The sequence below is a fragment of the Natrix helvetica genome (assembly GCF_964273705.1).
Source record: "Natrix helvetica genome assembly, chromosome: 2".
Taxonomy (NCBI): Eukaryota; Metazoa; Chordata; class Lepidosauria; order Squamata; family Natricidae; genus Natrix; species Natrix helvetica.
The window spans coordinates 113,207,113-113,223,216 of NC_138552.1; the positions used below are offsets into that span (position 1 = coordinate 113,207,113).

At 38.9% G+C, this 16,104-nt stretch overlaps 1 protein-coding gene across 2 annotated transcripts in view; it reads left to right on the plus strand.

Moving 5' to 3' along the window:
• The window catches only part of SIDT1 (SID1 transmembrane family member 1), a 71,157-nt gene extending 55,196 nt beyond the window's left edge, over positions 1–15,961 (plus strand). For both annotated transcript variants that reach the window (XM_081940515.1, XM_081940516.1), the window contains 5 exons: positions 3,858–3,904; positions 6,109–6,214; positions 8,835–8,945; positions 9,793–9,906; positions 12,005–15,961. In XM_081940515.1, the coding sequence (XP_081796641.1) occupies positions 3,858–3,904; positions 6,109–6,214; positions 8,835–8,945; positions 9,793–9,906; positions 12,005–12,067 (441 nt within the window). In that variant the 3' untranslated portion in view covers positions 12,068–15,961. The remainder of the gene's footprint in view (positions 1–3,857; positions 3,905–6,108; positions 6,215–8,834; positions 8,946–9,792; positions 9,907–12,004) is intronic.
• The last annotated feature ends 143 nt before the right edge of the window (positions 15,962–16,104 follow it).

Consider the following 16,104-nt stretch of genomic DNA (forward strand, 5'->3'; position numbering starts at 1 on the left):
CCTTATTGCGTCCGCGGATAACCGCCCTGCTGCCCTGTTTAGGGTGACCCGCTCCCTCTTGTCACAGGGGACGCAGGGGGCACCTTTACAGGGCAGAGCAGAGGAATTTGGGGAATATCTGCAGGACAAAGTCGCTCAGATCCGGAGCGGATGGGCCCCACTCAGTGGACCAGACGAGCCGCCAACAGCGAGTCTTGTGAGACCATCCTGGGAGGGGTTTGATTCTGTTGCCCCCGAGGATTTAGATAGGTTGCGTGGACGGCTGCGACCCACCACATGTTTAATGGACCCGTGTCCCTCCTGGTTGGTACTGGCATCTTGGGAGGTGACACGAGGCTGGCTTCTGGGCCTGGTGAATGCCTCATTGGGTGAGGGATCCTTACCAACCGCCTTGAAAGAGGCGGTGGTGAGGCCCTTACTTAAGAGGCCCTCACTCGACCCAATGGAGCTAGCTAACTATCGTCCAGTCTCCAACCTTCCGTTTCTAGCGAAGGTTGTTGAGAATGTGGTGGCCCAGCAGTTTCCACGACACCTTGACGAATCCGAGTATCTAGACTCACGCCAGTCCGGCTTCCGACCTGGGCACAGCACAGAGACAGCCTTGGTCGCGTTGGTTGATGATCTCTGGAGGGCCAGAGATAGAGGTTGTTCCTCTATCCTGGTCCTATTAGACCTCTCGGCGGCTTTTGATACCATCGACCATGGTATCCTATTGCGCCGGTTGGAGGGGATGGGAGTCGGAGGTACCGTTTTGCGGTGGTTCGGCTCCTACCTCTCCGACCGGAGGCAATGTGTGTTGACAGGGGGACAGAGGTCGACCCCGAGGCCACTCACTTGTGGGGTGCCACAGGGGTCGGTCCTCTCGCCTCTCCTGTTCAACACATATGTAAAGCCGCTGGGTGAGATCATCCGTGGTTTTGGGGTTGAGTATCACCTCTACGCTGATGATACTCAGCTGTATATTTCAACTCCAAACCACCCCAACGAGGCTGTCGAAGTAATGTCCCGGTGTTTGGAGGCCGTCGGGGTCTGGATGGAGGACAACAGACTTAAACTCAACCCCTCCAAGACTGAGTGGCTGTGGCTACCGGCACCTCGATTCAGCCAGCTGATTCCATCGCTGGCCATAGGGGGCGAGCAGTTGCCCCCTGTGGAACGGGCGCGCAATTTGGGCGTCCTCCTTGATGCCCGGCTGTCAATGGATGACCATGTGGCGGCCGTGGCAAGGGGGGCGTTCCACCAGGTTCGCCTGGTGCGCCAATTGCGCCCCCTACTGGACCGGGATGCCCTACGCACGGTCACTCATGCGCTGGTGACGTCCCGCCTGGATTACTGCAACGCTCTCTACATGGGGCTGCCCTTGGGACGCGCCCGGAGACTGCAGTTAGTTCAGAATGCAGCCGCGCGGGCTGTGATGGGGAGTACGAGGTACTCCCACGTAACACCTCTCCTGCGCGAGCTGCATTGGCTACCTGTGGTTTTCCGGGTGCGTTTCAAGGTGCTGATTACCATCTTTAAAGCGCTCCATGGCACGGGACCTAGTTACTTGCGGGATCGCATCCTCCCACATACATCCCTGCGGCCAATACGCTCACACAGGGAGGGACTTCTCCTGGTGCCATCCACTGGACAATGCCGGCGGGCGACACCGAGGAGTAGGGCCTTCTCTGTGATGGGCCCAACCCTCTGGAATGACCTCCCCCCCGACATTAGAACCACTTCTGACCTCCGCTCCTTCCGGCAAAAACTGAAGACCCACCTGTTCCGATTAGCAGGCCTGGCATAATTCAACTGTCCCTCCTGGCAAACGCACTATATCTGGTTATTTTAGGGGTTTTTTAATTCACTGTATTTGTTTTTAGGGGTTTGAACTTATTTTAATCTGCTTTGTACAGTTCTTTTAATGTCATGCTAACCTCCTCCATGTCAACTGTCAACTGTACATACTTAATTTTATTGTATCTGATATATTTTGTATGAACTGTACACCGCCCCGAGTCCCTTTCGGGAGAGGGGGCGGTCTAGAAGCATTAAATTAAATTAAATTAAATTAAAATTTAACCTGCTGTCCTTCTCCCTAGCACTCCACTGGTCATGCCAGCCTACCAGCCATGTCACTCTTTGCACTGCTTGTCCTGCCAGTCTTGCCATTCCCAACTGACTTTTGCCATCTTCCTGCTGCTGCTGACAAGGTATGCCTAGCCAGGCTCTAGGTGAGGCAGCTGCTGACCATACATTCATGAGAATGGTAGACCCTATTTGGAGAATGCCACATGAAGCCTTGGGAGGAAGGCCTGACAGTAATTGCCTCACATAGGGCCAAACTGGGTGTTCCTCATCAGCAGTGGAAGGAAGACCGAAGGTCAGTTTAAAAGATACATCATCCCATTCTCCTTGAATAATTATTATGTAATTAAGTTAACAAATGGTAGATTTTGGTTTAACATATCCTAACAGAGATAGTAACTTCCCCTTAAATGTTTTGAAGCAAAGACTGGGAAAACATTTCTCAGATATCTTTTAATCTGGATTCAGGATTGGAGTCAATGGACTGTTATAAAGGTGTAATGTTATTGGATATGTGAAAGTTGACAAACAAAAAATTAAATCTTATAATTAGTAAGTAATAATTTAGTAACTTTTAGATTGTTATATTAAATGAATAATTGATAATGACAATAAGGTACACATATGTGTTGGTTTGATGAGAAGAAAATGGAAATAAACAGTAAAGGATCTTCTGTTAACCAATATTAATTATAACAACTAATAATGGAATGATAATGATAAGGGATACAGTTAATGATATATATATGTACTACCATAACAAAAGGAACCTGGAAACAAATTGTAAACAGTGACTTGGGAAAAAAAGGCTTAGAAACTTTGTCAACTAATCTTTATTTAGAATATGTTATAAAGGCTTAAGGTTATTAGATGATTTTTGTAATAACTAATGAAATGCCATCAGGTGGTTGTGTAGTTAACTATGGATTATTTTAGGCAAAAGAACACTAAAACAACTTCAGTCAAATGAGAACTATGCTATGTTGAGAGTAAGACTTATTAAGAATCTTTGACATTTGATATGAATATAAGTAATGACTGTGGAAGAGATGCACGAAAGCTAATTGTAACCAATTGACACACTTTCTACAAGATGTAATGTAAGATGATGATTTTTTTGTGTTGTTTGTTTAATAAAAATAAAAATTTCTTGCAAAAAAATAAGTAATGAAGACTGTTGGTAAACCATATAAATGTAGGATTTGCCAGAGAAATTCTCGGCAGACACTGTCAAATGCTTTCTTAAAATCAATAAAGTTGCAAACTTTTTTTAAAAGTTGTTTTTGTTGTTCAGTGCACTGTTCTGTATTTCGTAAGGTGAAGATTTGTTCACAGCAGGACCTTCTACACCAAAATCCAGCTTGTTCTTCTCTCAGTTTGCCTTAGGCAGCTGTCTTTGCAGCTGCCTAAGGAAAACTATGCAAAAAGTCTTTTCAGGCACTGAGTGTAATGCCCCGCCATTTGATGCATTCTTATCGTTGATCAGAACACTGGAGCTATTCCTTATTCCAGTCAGTTCATTAGAGATGTAATAAACAGTTTAGGAATCAGTCTGATTTGTTGCTTCTTGCGCCTTAATGCCTTTCTGTTTTAGCCATTCTTTCTTGTCTTCCCAGCAATTTCTCTTCACCGTCTGGTTAAGATCTATACATTTCCAGTTTGTTTTTACATTTAATCTACATAATATTAAGTATACTGTTAATTATTTCCTGTTGAAAGCAGGAAGCAAAAAAATGTTGCTATGATTTGATTTCAATTGTTCATTTTTGTTTATTCTTTCTCTTCTCTAGGACAGAATGATTTTGCTTGTTGTTGGGAACTTGGTTAATTGGTCTTTGTAAGTAGCAAATGTATGTTTATATGTTTGTAGATTTATTTTGTACAATCAAGCGATACAAGTGTCAGTTGAAGAAGCTCTGTTTCTGAAATAGTGCTGCCTGCTATTTTTAAAACATTTTTCAAGTTTTAAAGATATTTAACAATTTCTTCCCATTCCTTGTTCCCCATCCTGGAAATTCCAGAATTCTTAATGTGATTATTTCAGCATAGGAACCAGATTTCATTAGGGAATTAACTTGGTAACTATTGGGATCCATACTAGTTCATTCCTTTCCCCTTTCCTCCTGTAGTTCAGCCTTAAGTTTGATTTAGATTTCACTGCACACCTAGGGAATATATGTGTCTGTTGTTCAGAGACAATTGCATTGTTATTGCATTTATATTTCTATGAATATTAATATCCTGGACACTCAAACAACAGTGTGCCTTGCTGCCTGCCTCCCAACAGGAAATTAGTTCAATCAATCAGTGTCTAGGGCACACACCTCCATGCAACACACATAGTTGTGATTTGCAATCTACAACCTACACTTACCCCTCAACTCCTTCATAATGTAAATATGTGTTGACAACTATGCACAGTTGTGGGCAAGTCCTAATCAAGCCTAAAGGTGTTGCCATCCCCAGCAGGGACTCAGGAACAGCCTATGCTTGAATAAGTTTAGTGACTCTGACTTAAGCTTTAGACTTGCTAAATCTTCTGCAGTGACTGGGAGTCATGGACAAAATCATTTGATTTCTGGAGCCATTTTAATATATATATATTATGTTTTATCAATGGGAATAAAATCCAAAAAAATTATCCAACAGTAATAACAACAAAAAAGGAAAAAAAGAAAAAAAACGGCGCAAACATTCAACACTAAACAACAAAAAAATCCACCCTGGCTGGATGTTGAAAAGAAATAATTAAAAAATACCTGATAAATTCTCCCCTTATATAACAGGTTTGCAAATAGTTATAAACTTACAAATGAAACTTATGAAAGTTAAAAACTTTCTCATCCTTATTTAACAAGAAAAATATATTATATAAACAAATATTTCAGATGAGGAGGACTCTAGGTAATAATTGAATCGACCCAGCATCTAATATATATAAAAAGTGAAAGAAAGAAAAAAGTCAATGTTAGCTCAAATATTACACTGGTCTTCAAATTCCTCTGTTAACCATCTGTAACCGTATTTAACAAGAAGCAAGTCCATAAACAGCTTCCAGTCTGTTATAAAGCTGCCTAGTCCATTATCTCTAATCAAGGCAGTTAATTTTGCTATCTCTGCTAATTCAGTCAATGTTTAAAATCCATTCTTCAACAGTCAGCATCTCCTTTTCTTTCCAGTGCTTAGCGAATACAATCTTTACAACAGTCACCATAGGGTCCCAAATTGCTTTTTGATTGATTTATCCATAGTACCTAAAAGAAAAGCTTCATGTTTTATTAATATTTGTATCTTAAGTATTTTCTGCATTGTCATTATAATGTTTATCCAGGATGTTTTAACATATTTGCAGGACCACCACATGTGATAAAATGTACCTGGATTTTGATTACACATCCAACACTTATTACAAGACCCTCTATACATTTTTGCTAATCTATCTGGAATCAAATACTGATAGATCATTTTATTAAAAAATTATTTCAAAATAAAACTCAAAGTGAATTTTAATCCATTAGTCCATACATTGTCCTGTTTATCTAGCATTATGTTATACCCAAAAATGTTTGCCCATTGTACCATGCAGTCTTTTACATATTTGTCTTCCAGGTTTCTCTTGAGTAACGTTTTATATACTTTAGCAATCAAGTGGTCATCTCCAGAGCATAAATTGATACCCAATTCAGTGAAAACAAAACTTTTTTTATCAAGTTTAAATCTTTCAAAAATTATATAATAATTAAACCAATCATAAACAAAACCTTCACTTACTAATTGTTGTCTTGGGAACAAGAGAACATTTCTGGAGCCACTTTTAATTAAACTAGTGGATTTATGGCAAGAAGTTTTGACAAATGGATGATCTTTGTTTGGTTTTCAGGTAGATCTAGATGCTTTACTACTATAATTAAAACAATTCATTAAAGCATGGTTATATTTTTCTGTCTAGAAAACCATAGTTGCTCTAAACAAATTAATCTGGATCAGCTTTGCATGATTTTGTGCAACCGTCTTGGATTATGTTGTCTTTATTCTTCTTAGTGCAATTTTTGGACTAGTATATCGACCAAGGGATTTTGCTTCTTACATGCTGGGCATTTTTATCTGCAATCTTTTGCTATATCTTGCCTTCTATGTCATCATGAAGGTCAGTGGTTCTTATTACTTGTTAGTTAATATTTTTATATTACCGAACTTAGACTGCTTAGAAGGGGGAATTAGATTATTATTGTATGCAGTGGTGGATTTCAAATTTTTTTAGAACCTATTCTGTAGGTGTGGCCTGTTTTGTAGGAGTGGCTCGGCAGTCATGTGACCAGGTCGGCATGGCTAACTTGGAAAATGTGGTGAAACTCATTTAACGACGCTCTTGCTTAGCAACCAAACCTTTGGGCTTAAATGTGGTCATAAGTTCTCTTTCTTTCTCTTTCTTTCATCTCTCTCTCCCACTTTTCCTTTTTTTCTTTTTTTCTCTTTCTCTTTCTGTCTTTCTGACTCTCTCTCTCTCTCTCTCTGTGTCTGTCTCTCTGTCTCTCTGTGGTTCTTTGTCTCTCTTTCCCTCCCTCTCTCTCTGTCTCAGTCATTCTCTCTCTGTGTCTGTCTGTCTATCTCTCTCTATCTGTCTCTCTCTCCTCCCTCCCCCATCTGTCACTCTGTGTGTGTGTGTGTCTGCCTGCCTGCCTCTCTCTGTCACTCTGTGTGTATGTGTGTGTGTGTGTGTGTGTCTGTCTGTCTCTCACTCACTCACTCACTCACTTAATCACTCACTCTGTGTGTGTGTGTCCCTCTCTATGTCTCTGTCTGTCTGTCTCTCCTTCCTTCCTAACCCGCGGATGGGCTCTGGACAAGTGGAGCCTCATCCTTCTTTTTAACCAGGTGATCTTTCCTAAAACATAAAAAAGAACCTTAATTGCACGCTCAACAAAAGAAGCTGGAAAGAGATACTGAAGCCAGGAAGCTGAAACCTGGGACTGGAGAAAAACCTTTTCTGTCCCCTTACCAGCCCATCCAGGAAGACGAGAAATGCAAGGGGGATCCCCTCCCCGTGGATGGGCTCAGAACCAGTGGAGCCTCCTCCTTCTTTTTAACCAGGCAGTTATCTTCTTTTTAGCCAGGCAATCTTTTTAACTAGGCAATCTTTAACCAGGTGATCTTTGGCTGCTGCACGAGCCCATGGGCATGCACTGCCCTCTTCTCTCTGATAGCAGCCTGGTTAAAAAAGAGGAGGCTCCACTGGTCCGAAGCCCATCCGTGGGGGGAGGGACCCCCCTCGCGTTCCTCGTCTTCCTGGATGGGCTCCAGACCAGCGAATAAGCAGCGGGGGCTGTCGGGCTGGAAACCCAAGCCCGATTAGCCCCCAAAACCTCTTCTGGACGTCTATTGCAGTCACGAGGAGCGCACAGAGAAGAGCGCAAAGGTTCTCAGCACTATGGTAAGCCGCGAAAGCGGTTTAGACTCTCTGGATGTCGCAGCAGCAGCCCCAAGCACGCCGGTCTTGGTGTTTTTCGCATCGGGGTGTGCTGCAAGAGGGAGTGAGTGAAGACCTTTTCTGGCTGGCACAAAGGACTTCCCCGGACTTGCTTTGCTGAGCACAGGGCGACGGGCCCACACCTCCACCACCAGCAATCTGGAAAAGGTCTTCACTCATTCCCTTTTGCAGCACGCCCTGAGCGGAAAATGCCAAGATCAGGGCGCTTGGGGCTGCTGCTGCAACGTCCAGGGAGGCTAAACCAAGCCTCGCAGCTTTCTGAAATGCCGAGAACCTTCGCGCTCTTCTCGAGACTCCAACAGACGTCCAGAAGTGGCGGGGGCTGTCGGGCTGGAAACCAAGCCCCATTAGCCCCAAAAGCCGCTGCGCCAGCAAAGAGCTTACTTAGCTCCTCAGCAGACAGCAATAAAGAGCCAAGGGCTCTCTATAGGGCTCTTAGAGGCGTGGTGCGGATGGGTGGGTGAAGCGAGCGGACAAGCGGTGACCATATGGGCGGGGCCCGAGGAGTGAGCGAGCAAGGGGGCATTCCACCAGTGGAACCAGTTCTAAATGGCACGCTAGATTTGTGGAACCTCTTCTAGCGAACCAGTTAGAACCGGCAGGAATCCACCCCTGATTGTATGGTAGAATATGTTTGCTCAGTGCTCATCTTTCAGATATGCCCTTCAAGAGTTGATTACAAGTTTTTAAGCTTTTGGATAAGAGGCCTCAGTGAATATTATTAATTTATGATGAAGTTATTGTTAAGAGACAGAGACTACATATTTTGAATAGTCAGAGTACATATGGTCTATCTAAAATTGGAAAGGCACAAATCAACTATTATATTAAGTTAAATATAGGTATTAACTATATTCCACAACCTCAAATGTAAAGGGGGAAATACAATTTATCAAAGTTTACAATTATCATTAGGCTCCTTATATGAAAATACCAGGTGAAAAGAAGGAAGAGGAAGGCCCCATACTTCCAGTCAAAGATGAGATTAGCCCCCTTCTAGGTATGAACTGCTGTCATTTTAGGATATCTGCACATTTTAGATGTCTAAGCAATGGTAACAACATGGTAATATGGAAGAAATTCAAGCAGATTCCTCTTCCTTTCAACCAGGGCTGGGGTTAGGCTGGCTTGAAAAGAAAGCTCTTCAAAGTTAGAGAAAGCTAGACTGGCTTGAAGAGAAAATGCTAGCTTTTCTAACAAAAAAAATTGATCAGTTCTCCCTTTTATGTGCATCTCATAGAAAATGCCCATTCAAATATTATACTTTTTGTCTTTTCAGCTCCGCAGCTCAGAGAAGCTATTGCCTTTCCCCCTCTTTTGTATTGTGGCCACAGCTGTGGTTTGGGCTGCAGCTCTTTATTTCTTTTTCCAGAACCCCAGTAGCTGGGAGGTAGGTTCCTTCCTTTTTTCTTGCTTCTCTTACACTTCAGGAGTATTTGAAATGATCAAAGGTTACCAGAAAGAAAGGAGTCAAAGAAGCATTAGCGAACATATGGACAACATTTCAGAATCAAAATTGTTTTGATTTAAAAATTCAGCTTTGGCTTCCTTCACTGTGACCTAATTTCTTATGCCAAGATCTGTAGAATATTAATATTAAACTGGTGTGATCTTTTAACTTATTGTTGAATCTAAGTCATATAGAAATACATTATTCCATTTTTCTCCTTCCCTTTTTTATAATATAAATACATTTCAAAAATGTATAAAGAACACGTCTCTTAAAACCATTCTTTAACATCCAAAATATAAATTTCTACATATATAGAGACTATTCACACCTGAATTCCAGGTTGGCTAAAGCCAGAGCACCTCATTAAAAAAGCAAAACCATATTTTTGGTGTGTAATTCAGTTTCACCAATTACTTATAAAAACCTTTTTATTAATGCTGCCGAGGAAAATTATTGAACATTTTAGCACTTGAAAATCATGGACATTATATAGTTGGCACTATCATTTCAATTATATTTGATATTTATTACATAGCTACTTATATTAAATGCCTTCTAAAAAATCTCAGAGCAGCTTACATAGGAAACCTTAATAGATTGATTCATTGGTTTTGTCTTTTCACGACTCGTTTCCTCCTTAGATTGGAATAGTGAGTTTGCTGTGCTTTTCATAGTTAGGTAGAGAAGAGCATTTAATCACTGAGATATAAGGCTAGATCAGACATAAGGTTACATTTTCTGTTGGGGAACATCTAGAATTCACTGATTTCATCATTTCCTCCAGGAAACTCCAGCCCAGTCTCGTGAAAAAAACCGACCATGTATAGTTTTGGGATTCTTTGATGACCATGATATTTGGCACTTCCTCTCAGCTGCTGCCTTGTTCTTTTCATTCTTGGTAATATTTTTCTTAATAACAAAATAATGTCCTAAAGTAAATCATGTTAGGATTTATTCCTAGCCCTATTGAGCAGTATAACATCGTATAGTTTGTGATATTTTCTTTCTTGCAATGAAAATGGTTTGTCTTCCATAATGAAAATAGATGCTTGCCCCAAATATGTCCTTGCTTATCAGCCACTCATTAAGTGACCATTTGAAATTCCAATTGTACTGGAAAGTGAGATTTATAACTGATTCTTGAAGTTGCAGCTTTTGCAGCATACTTGCAGCCATGGGCATGTGGCAAACAGGAAACATTTACAGTGGTTGCAGTATCCCACAGTCATATGATCACCATTTGCAACCCTCAGTGGGGGGGGGCGCCCAGCCCCTCTGATCACCCTGATCGTGTTTCCCTGAAAATAAACTCTGCTGCATCTTTTGGAGCAAAATAATAATAATATAAGACTGGGTCTTATTTTCAGGGAAACACAATATATGTCCATTCATCCACCAAGCTTAATTGGATCACTTAAGGAAACAGCATATTGTTCAGACCTATTCATGCTAGGGTCAGAATCAAGTTCCAGTTATTTTTAAAATACCTCGAGCCATGTTTTACAAACACAGAAGAGGTTAACTCTCCATTTGGCCTTGTCATAGAAACAGTATTTAGAGCATTCTAGAGAAATGAGTTTACAATTTTAAGAAAGGGCTCGTATTCCTTTTTAATTATCTTTATTAAATTGGAAAGGGAAGAACCAATATTTTCTGTGGTAGTAAATTATGTTAGATGCTACTCTTAAATGTGTTTTAGATAATTTTTGTGAATATTATATGTTGTGATGTTTTATTATTTGTTTGCACAGTGCTTAGGTATTAAGTGTGGGCTAAATTAAAATACTACAAGTGCTAGAAAAAAGATGTTTTACTATTGGGAAGATGGTTTTCTTTTAAAAAATAATTTGAGCAAAAAAAAACCCCGCAGACCTATTTTTTTAAAAAAATAACACATTATTTGAGTCAGACATAGACAATGTCCTGCTATATTTCACTTAAACCCATGTTAAGATGGAAGGGCACGGGGAAATAACCTCCAATAAAAATTGTCAAAATAGGAAAAACAAATCTTATCATAAAACTTCAGTGAGCTGGATTAACATCTGGGACAGCTGAATACCCTAATCTGATGGAAATAGTTCATTTGGCTGTTGATAACCATGTACTAAGATGGAAACAATTGCCTAAAGATGTACTCAAACTCTACCATCCAAACAAGTGTCCAATACAAAGCGTATTTATGCATTCAGACTCTTTCCTGGACCAGCATGGCTGTCATGCCTAAATGTGTCCCTTCTACTACTGTTAATTTAAGAAGCCAGAGGATGCTTCTAAAAAGATTTGAAAAGATCTCATCTCTCTAGACAACACTCCTATTTAGCCAGCTTGCTTTTCATTGTTGCTGTTGTTATTCTTGGCTTGGAGAAATATCCTTGGAGGGAGCACTTCCAGAAGCTATTTGGGCTACATTTAAAGGTTTCTGATTTAAACTCCCCACATGAGAAAATCTGAATGTAGTATAAATTATTTTCCCTTTGTCACCAGTTGGACCAGATTGTATCTCAGATTCTTTATAGAGTTAAAGTAACATGGGTGTCCACCAGGGGAGGGAAATCACATTAATTGTTATGGCTTACATGCTTGCATTAGACATCAGAATGCCTGCACTGTAATTTTGATTCTTTTATAGCTTACATTTGGAGACCACCCATCTCCCTCACAGAGCACATCTGGGCAGTGTACAATACAAAACATTAAAATTATGGTTTTTATGGAATTATGGAAATTATGGAAAACACAGGATTCTTGGCCCTCAGCAAATCAGTTTGCTATTCACAGTGACATTTTACAATATGGTATTTGTATCACCAAATCCTGAAATAAGGATTATGTGCAGTGGGAAAAATAGCTGTTATTCAGATTTCTAGGAGTAACATGCCAGAACTATCCTGACTACAAAACTGATAAGACATTTCTGCTTATTCTTCCATTTTGTACCAAGAAAAAAAAACATACTGATTTTTTGATGTGCCTGTGATATTTTCTTGCTCTAGGGCCTGCTGACCCTGGATGATGACTTGGATTCTGTGCCAAGGAACAAGATTCCTGTCTTTTGAGCTACAGGATAAGAACAGTGTTCGACGCTTCTCAGTGAAATTTGCTATGTGGAGCAGTCAGAACAGACCACCAAGTACACATTGGAAAGAACCTTCTTGGAAACAATTCCCATATAGGAAAAAAAACAGCCAAATCATATCCTCAACATCAGCTGGATCAGATCTATAGTATAATAATGCATTATATTGAGACTAATCAAGCTGAGGTGTTTATAGGCTCCCTGAGGCCATTCTTCACTTTCTTATAATGGGGTTTATTCCCAGCATTGATGTTTCTGAGTTTGTAATTTACCAAATGCACACTGTAGCCCTTTTGGCTACAGTGGAACCTTGGTATTCAATTGCTTTGAAACTCATTGAATTTGGTACTCAATGCATTTTGACACAATTTTTTAAATCCCAGTACTCATGTTTGTTTGGTACTCGATGCATAAGCTAGAATTTGTTGGGGCCAGTTGCCTTGTGACTCACTATATTATTCCTTATGGGAGAAATTTGTTTGGTACTCATTGTGTTTGGTACTCATCGTATCTCCTGGAACCAATTAATGAGTATGAAGGTTCCACTGTACTTATGTTCTGTTGCTTGATTAGTCAGAATTACTTTATGCAATACATTTTAAGATCGTGCAAAATAACTGTTATGTGGGTAAAACAGAAAAGATCCAATCGTCTCCCCTATTGCTTAATCCCAGAATTATATTCAGGGGATGCTGTGTAGATGTTTGTGCCATGCTTTGCTAAATTTAAATTAAAGCATGTCTCAGTATTATCAATTTGAATTACTTAAAAGTGTTTAACCTTTAAGTATATTTGGACTTTCTCTTATTGATTGTTTGACAGCTAACGACAGCCCAATTTTCTTATCAATTCACTTTGGTTAAAAAAATACTAAACACTAGAATTCTGCTTTTCGCTAGGTTAAACCTGCTGTATATTTAAAGGAAATCTAAGAACAAAGGAGACTTTATTTTCCATCCAGAGGTCTTTTATGTGTGCCTGGGTGGCGTTTCTGCATCATATTCCAAAAGAGTGCAAGGGGGTGCAGGAGTCCTAATGTAGCACTTCAGCAAAGGAACCATATCTTTTCCAATGAATGTTTTGGGTCAGATTTTTCAAACTTGACAACTTTAAAATGCCTAAACTTCAACTCTCAGAATTCCCAGTTAGCATCTTAAAGTTGCCATGTTTGAAAAACACTGTTCTGGGTCTCTTTTTGGAATCAAGCCAAAGCATTACACAGCCTAAATACACCGTACTCCAAGTCACATTTTCTAAAAATGTAGCAGTCCCAAATGTCTTTTCCTATCAACTTGCTGATCAATAGATCTGAAAACTACTGTCCATGCATAGCAACCAAAGCCATGCTCTGACCCACTATTGACAACATTCTATGTTGTGTCCAAGAATCAGTCTAGCTATTTTGAGGTTCTCGCTATGGCTGAGCAGGTGGACAAATGAAATTGGAACAAATTAGTGGGAAACCACAGACAAAATTGCTGGCCTTTTTAGTTGTTTACCTTCTTAAAAATTACAATCTTAAACTTTGGGTATGGTATTTAAATGTAAGATAATTGCTTTTGCTTTTTGTTTTTCCTGCAGGGGAAGAATTACAAAGCACAAGCAGAACACAAAATGATAGTGCACAAACTGTACATGTTTAAAAATAAAATACTATTTTGTTTATATCTATACAATGTTTACAATCAATATAATTTTACATTTAATAGAAATCTGATTTTTTTAAAAAAAATCAAGGTTGCAGGTATTTACATACAAATGCATTCAACTTGTAAAAAGATGTCAAAATAAAAAAAACTTATTTACAATAATAAACGTTCTTTACAAGCTTATCTTCAAGATCTTGAAAATTTCTGGGGGACCTTAAGTAGTGGATAGAATATTATAGAATACACAATAACATACATTCTTAATTTGCTGAAAAGTGTAACACAATCATCTTAATTTCAAAACAGGAGGGAGTTTAGACAATTCTTCTATGTGCACAAGGAAACTGTCATGAAGGACAGCAGCAAAAGAAAGGTATGACTGTAGGATATAAACCTATAGGCTCCTGTGCTGTGTGACAGCAAGTTTTCTTTCCCATTAAAAGAACAAGGAGTGACTACCTATACCCAACATAAATCCTAAGGTATTATAAACATGTTATCTATAACTTCTGTTTTTTCAACTGATTCAGCCACTATTGTACCCTATTGCACTTTAGTAATAAGAAAAGATCAATTCCTCATGCATCCAAAAATTGACATCTAATGGATTTTATAAACCCCAGAAGTCCCCAATGCTTTATGAGCTTTTCTAGCATATGAGAAGCTTCAAATCACATCTGTGTCAATAAGACAATGTGTTAAGATCACAGAATTTTTGAGATCATACAATGGGAAATTTGAAGTTAGAATCCTAAAATAGTTTCAGATAAATTGACAAAATACTAACATTTTAATAATTTCAAAATGTTAAAGGCATTCTTTAAAGTAAAGATTCCTTGATGCCATTTTTAAAATTATTTTGAAGGGCACTATTACCTGAAATAAGAAAAAAAAATAGATTTGCAGAGTGCATGGAATCTCATTAGGGAGCTGATCTTTTGCTAAACACAACCCCTGTTAATAATCAAAACTAAGGTAATTTATCTGCAGTAGCAATTTTACCACTGCAGGCAATACCAAGAGATATATTGAAAATATATTTCCGCATGAAAATATACTTGAAAAATACTAATAATAGTCTATAGTGACATCTACCAAAAATTCTAACAAGAAATACTGATAAATGCTCAGAAAGTAGCTATTGGTTTATATGAATACATAGTGAAAGTCTGAATATTTTTTTTTAATCTATTGTCATAAAAATTGTTACATAAACCAATATGCAGAATATTATATTCTTCAATCAAGGCTTCCTCTTTGCACAACTGTCTCAATGAAAGGGAATACGGGTTCTCCTATTAATTAAATACTCTGCCATTTACTTGCATTTTCTTTTCATCTGTGCATCAGACTCTTCCAATACATTTTCAGAAAAAAACATTTAATACTCAGAAATCACAAACGCACACATTATTGCATAGAAAATTTCTTCAAGAAACTGATATCCTCTGCCGGTCAATATATTTTTGTCCAATTCACTTCCAACTGTTTCATTCTCACTACTTGCTGTGCATTTAAATTGGTTAAGAAGAGTACCTGGTTTTTTTCGTCCTTGGAATATGATTACAGGAATTTGTTTTCTGTAAACAGCAGAAATAGCCAACTCATAAGAGGGAAGAAAAACAAAGTAAAACTAAACTATCTGGCCCTATTTGTATGAACTCTTTGATTTGTTAGCGTGTTCTGCAGAAACTCTCAGTAAATCCTGGAAATAAAGGGGAATACTTTTAAGAGCAAACATCTCTGGCCACTCTCATTGTAGGAAGACTTTCTTTCTTCCTGCTATCAAAAACAAAGTCTGTGCCTCAAATTGGGCTGTTTTACAGGACCTTATAGAAACAGAAACAAAGATTTAGCAATTTATCAGAATAATATCTTAGACAATGTTGTACTGATGACATCGTATTTTTTTCCCATCAGCTGTGTGGAGAGACAAATAGAAACAATAATAGGGTTGTTTTTTTAAAAAAATCAAGGGTGCACTAGAATTGTTTTGAGCCTGACAAAAATATTCCCTTGTTGCTTGACCCAGTGTTTTGGAATGCTAAATCAAATGTGTGTGTCTATCTGTGTCTGTGTGTGAGAGAGACAGACAGACAGACTTTTTTCATTCTCATCTTATACTATCAAGACCACCATTCCACTAAATACCATGTGATTCTTTTTTTCCTCTAACTTGACAAAATTGTGTTATGTATGTAATCAGTTTGCTTACAGACTTCTATAACTCTGGTTCATTTTACATACCACCATTACTAGTTCCTTATTATTAAATTTTAAAAAATGTTAAAAAGGGGGGGGGAGGAAATCTAATAGGGTTTTTTAAACAACAACAACAACAAATCAACCCAATACCTGAGAAAGCACA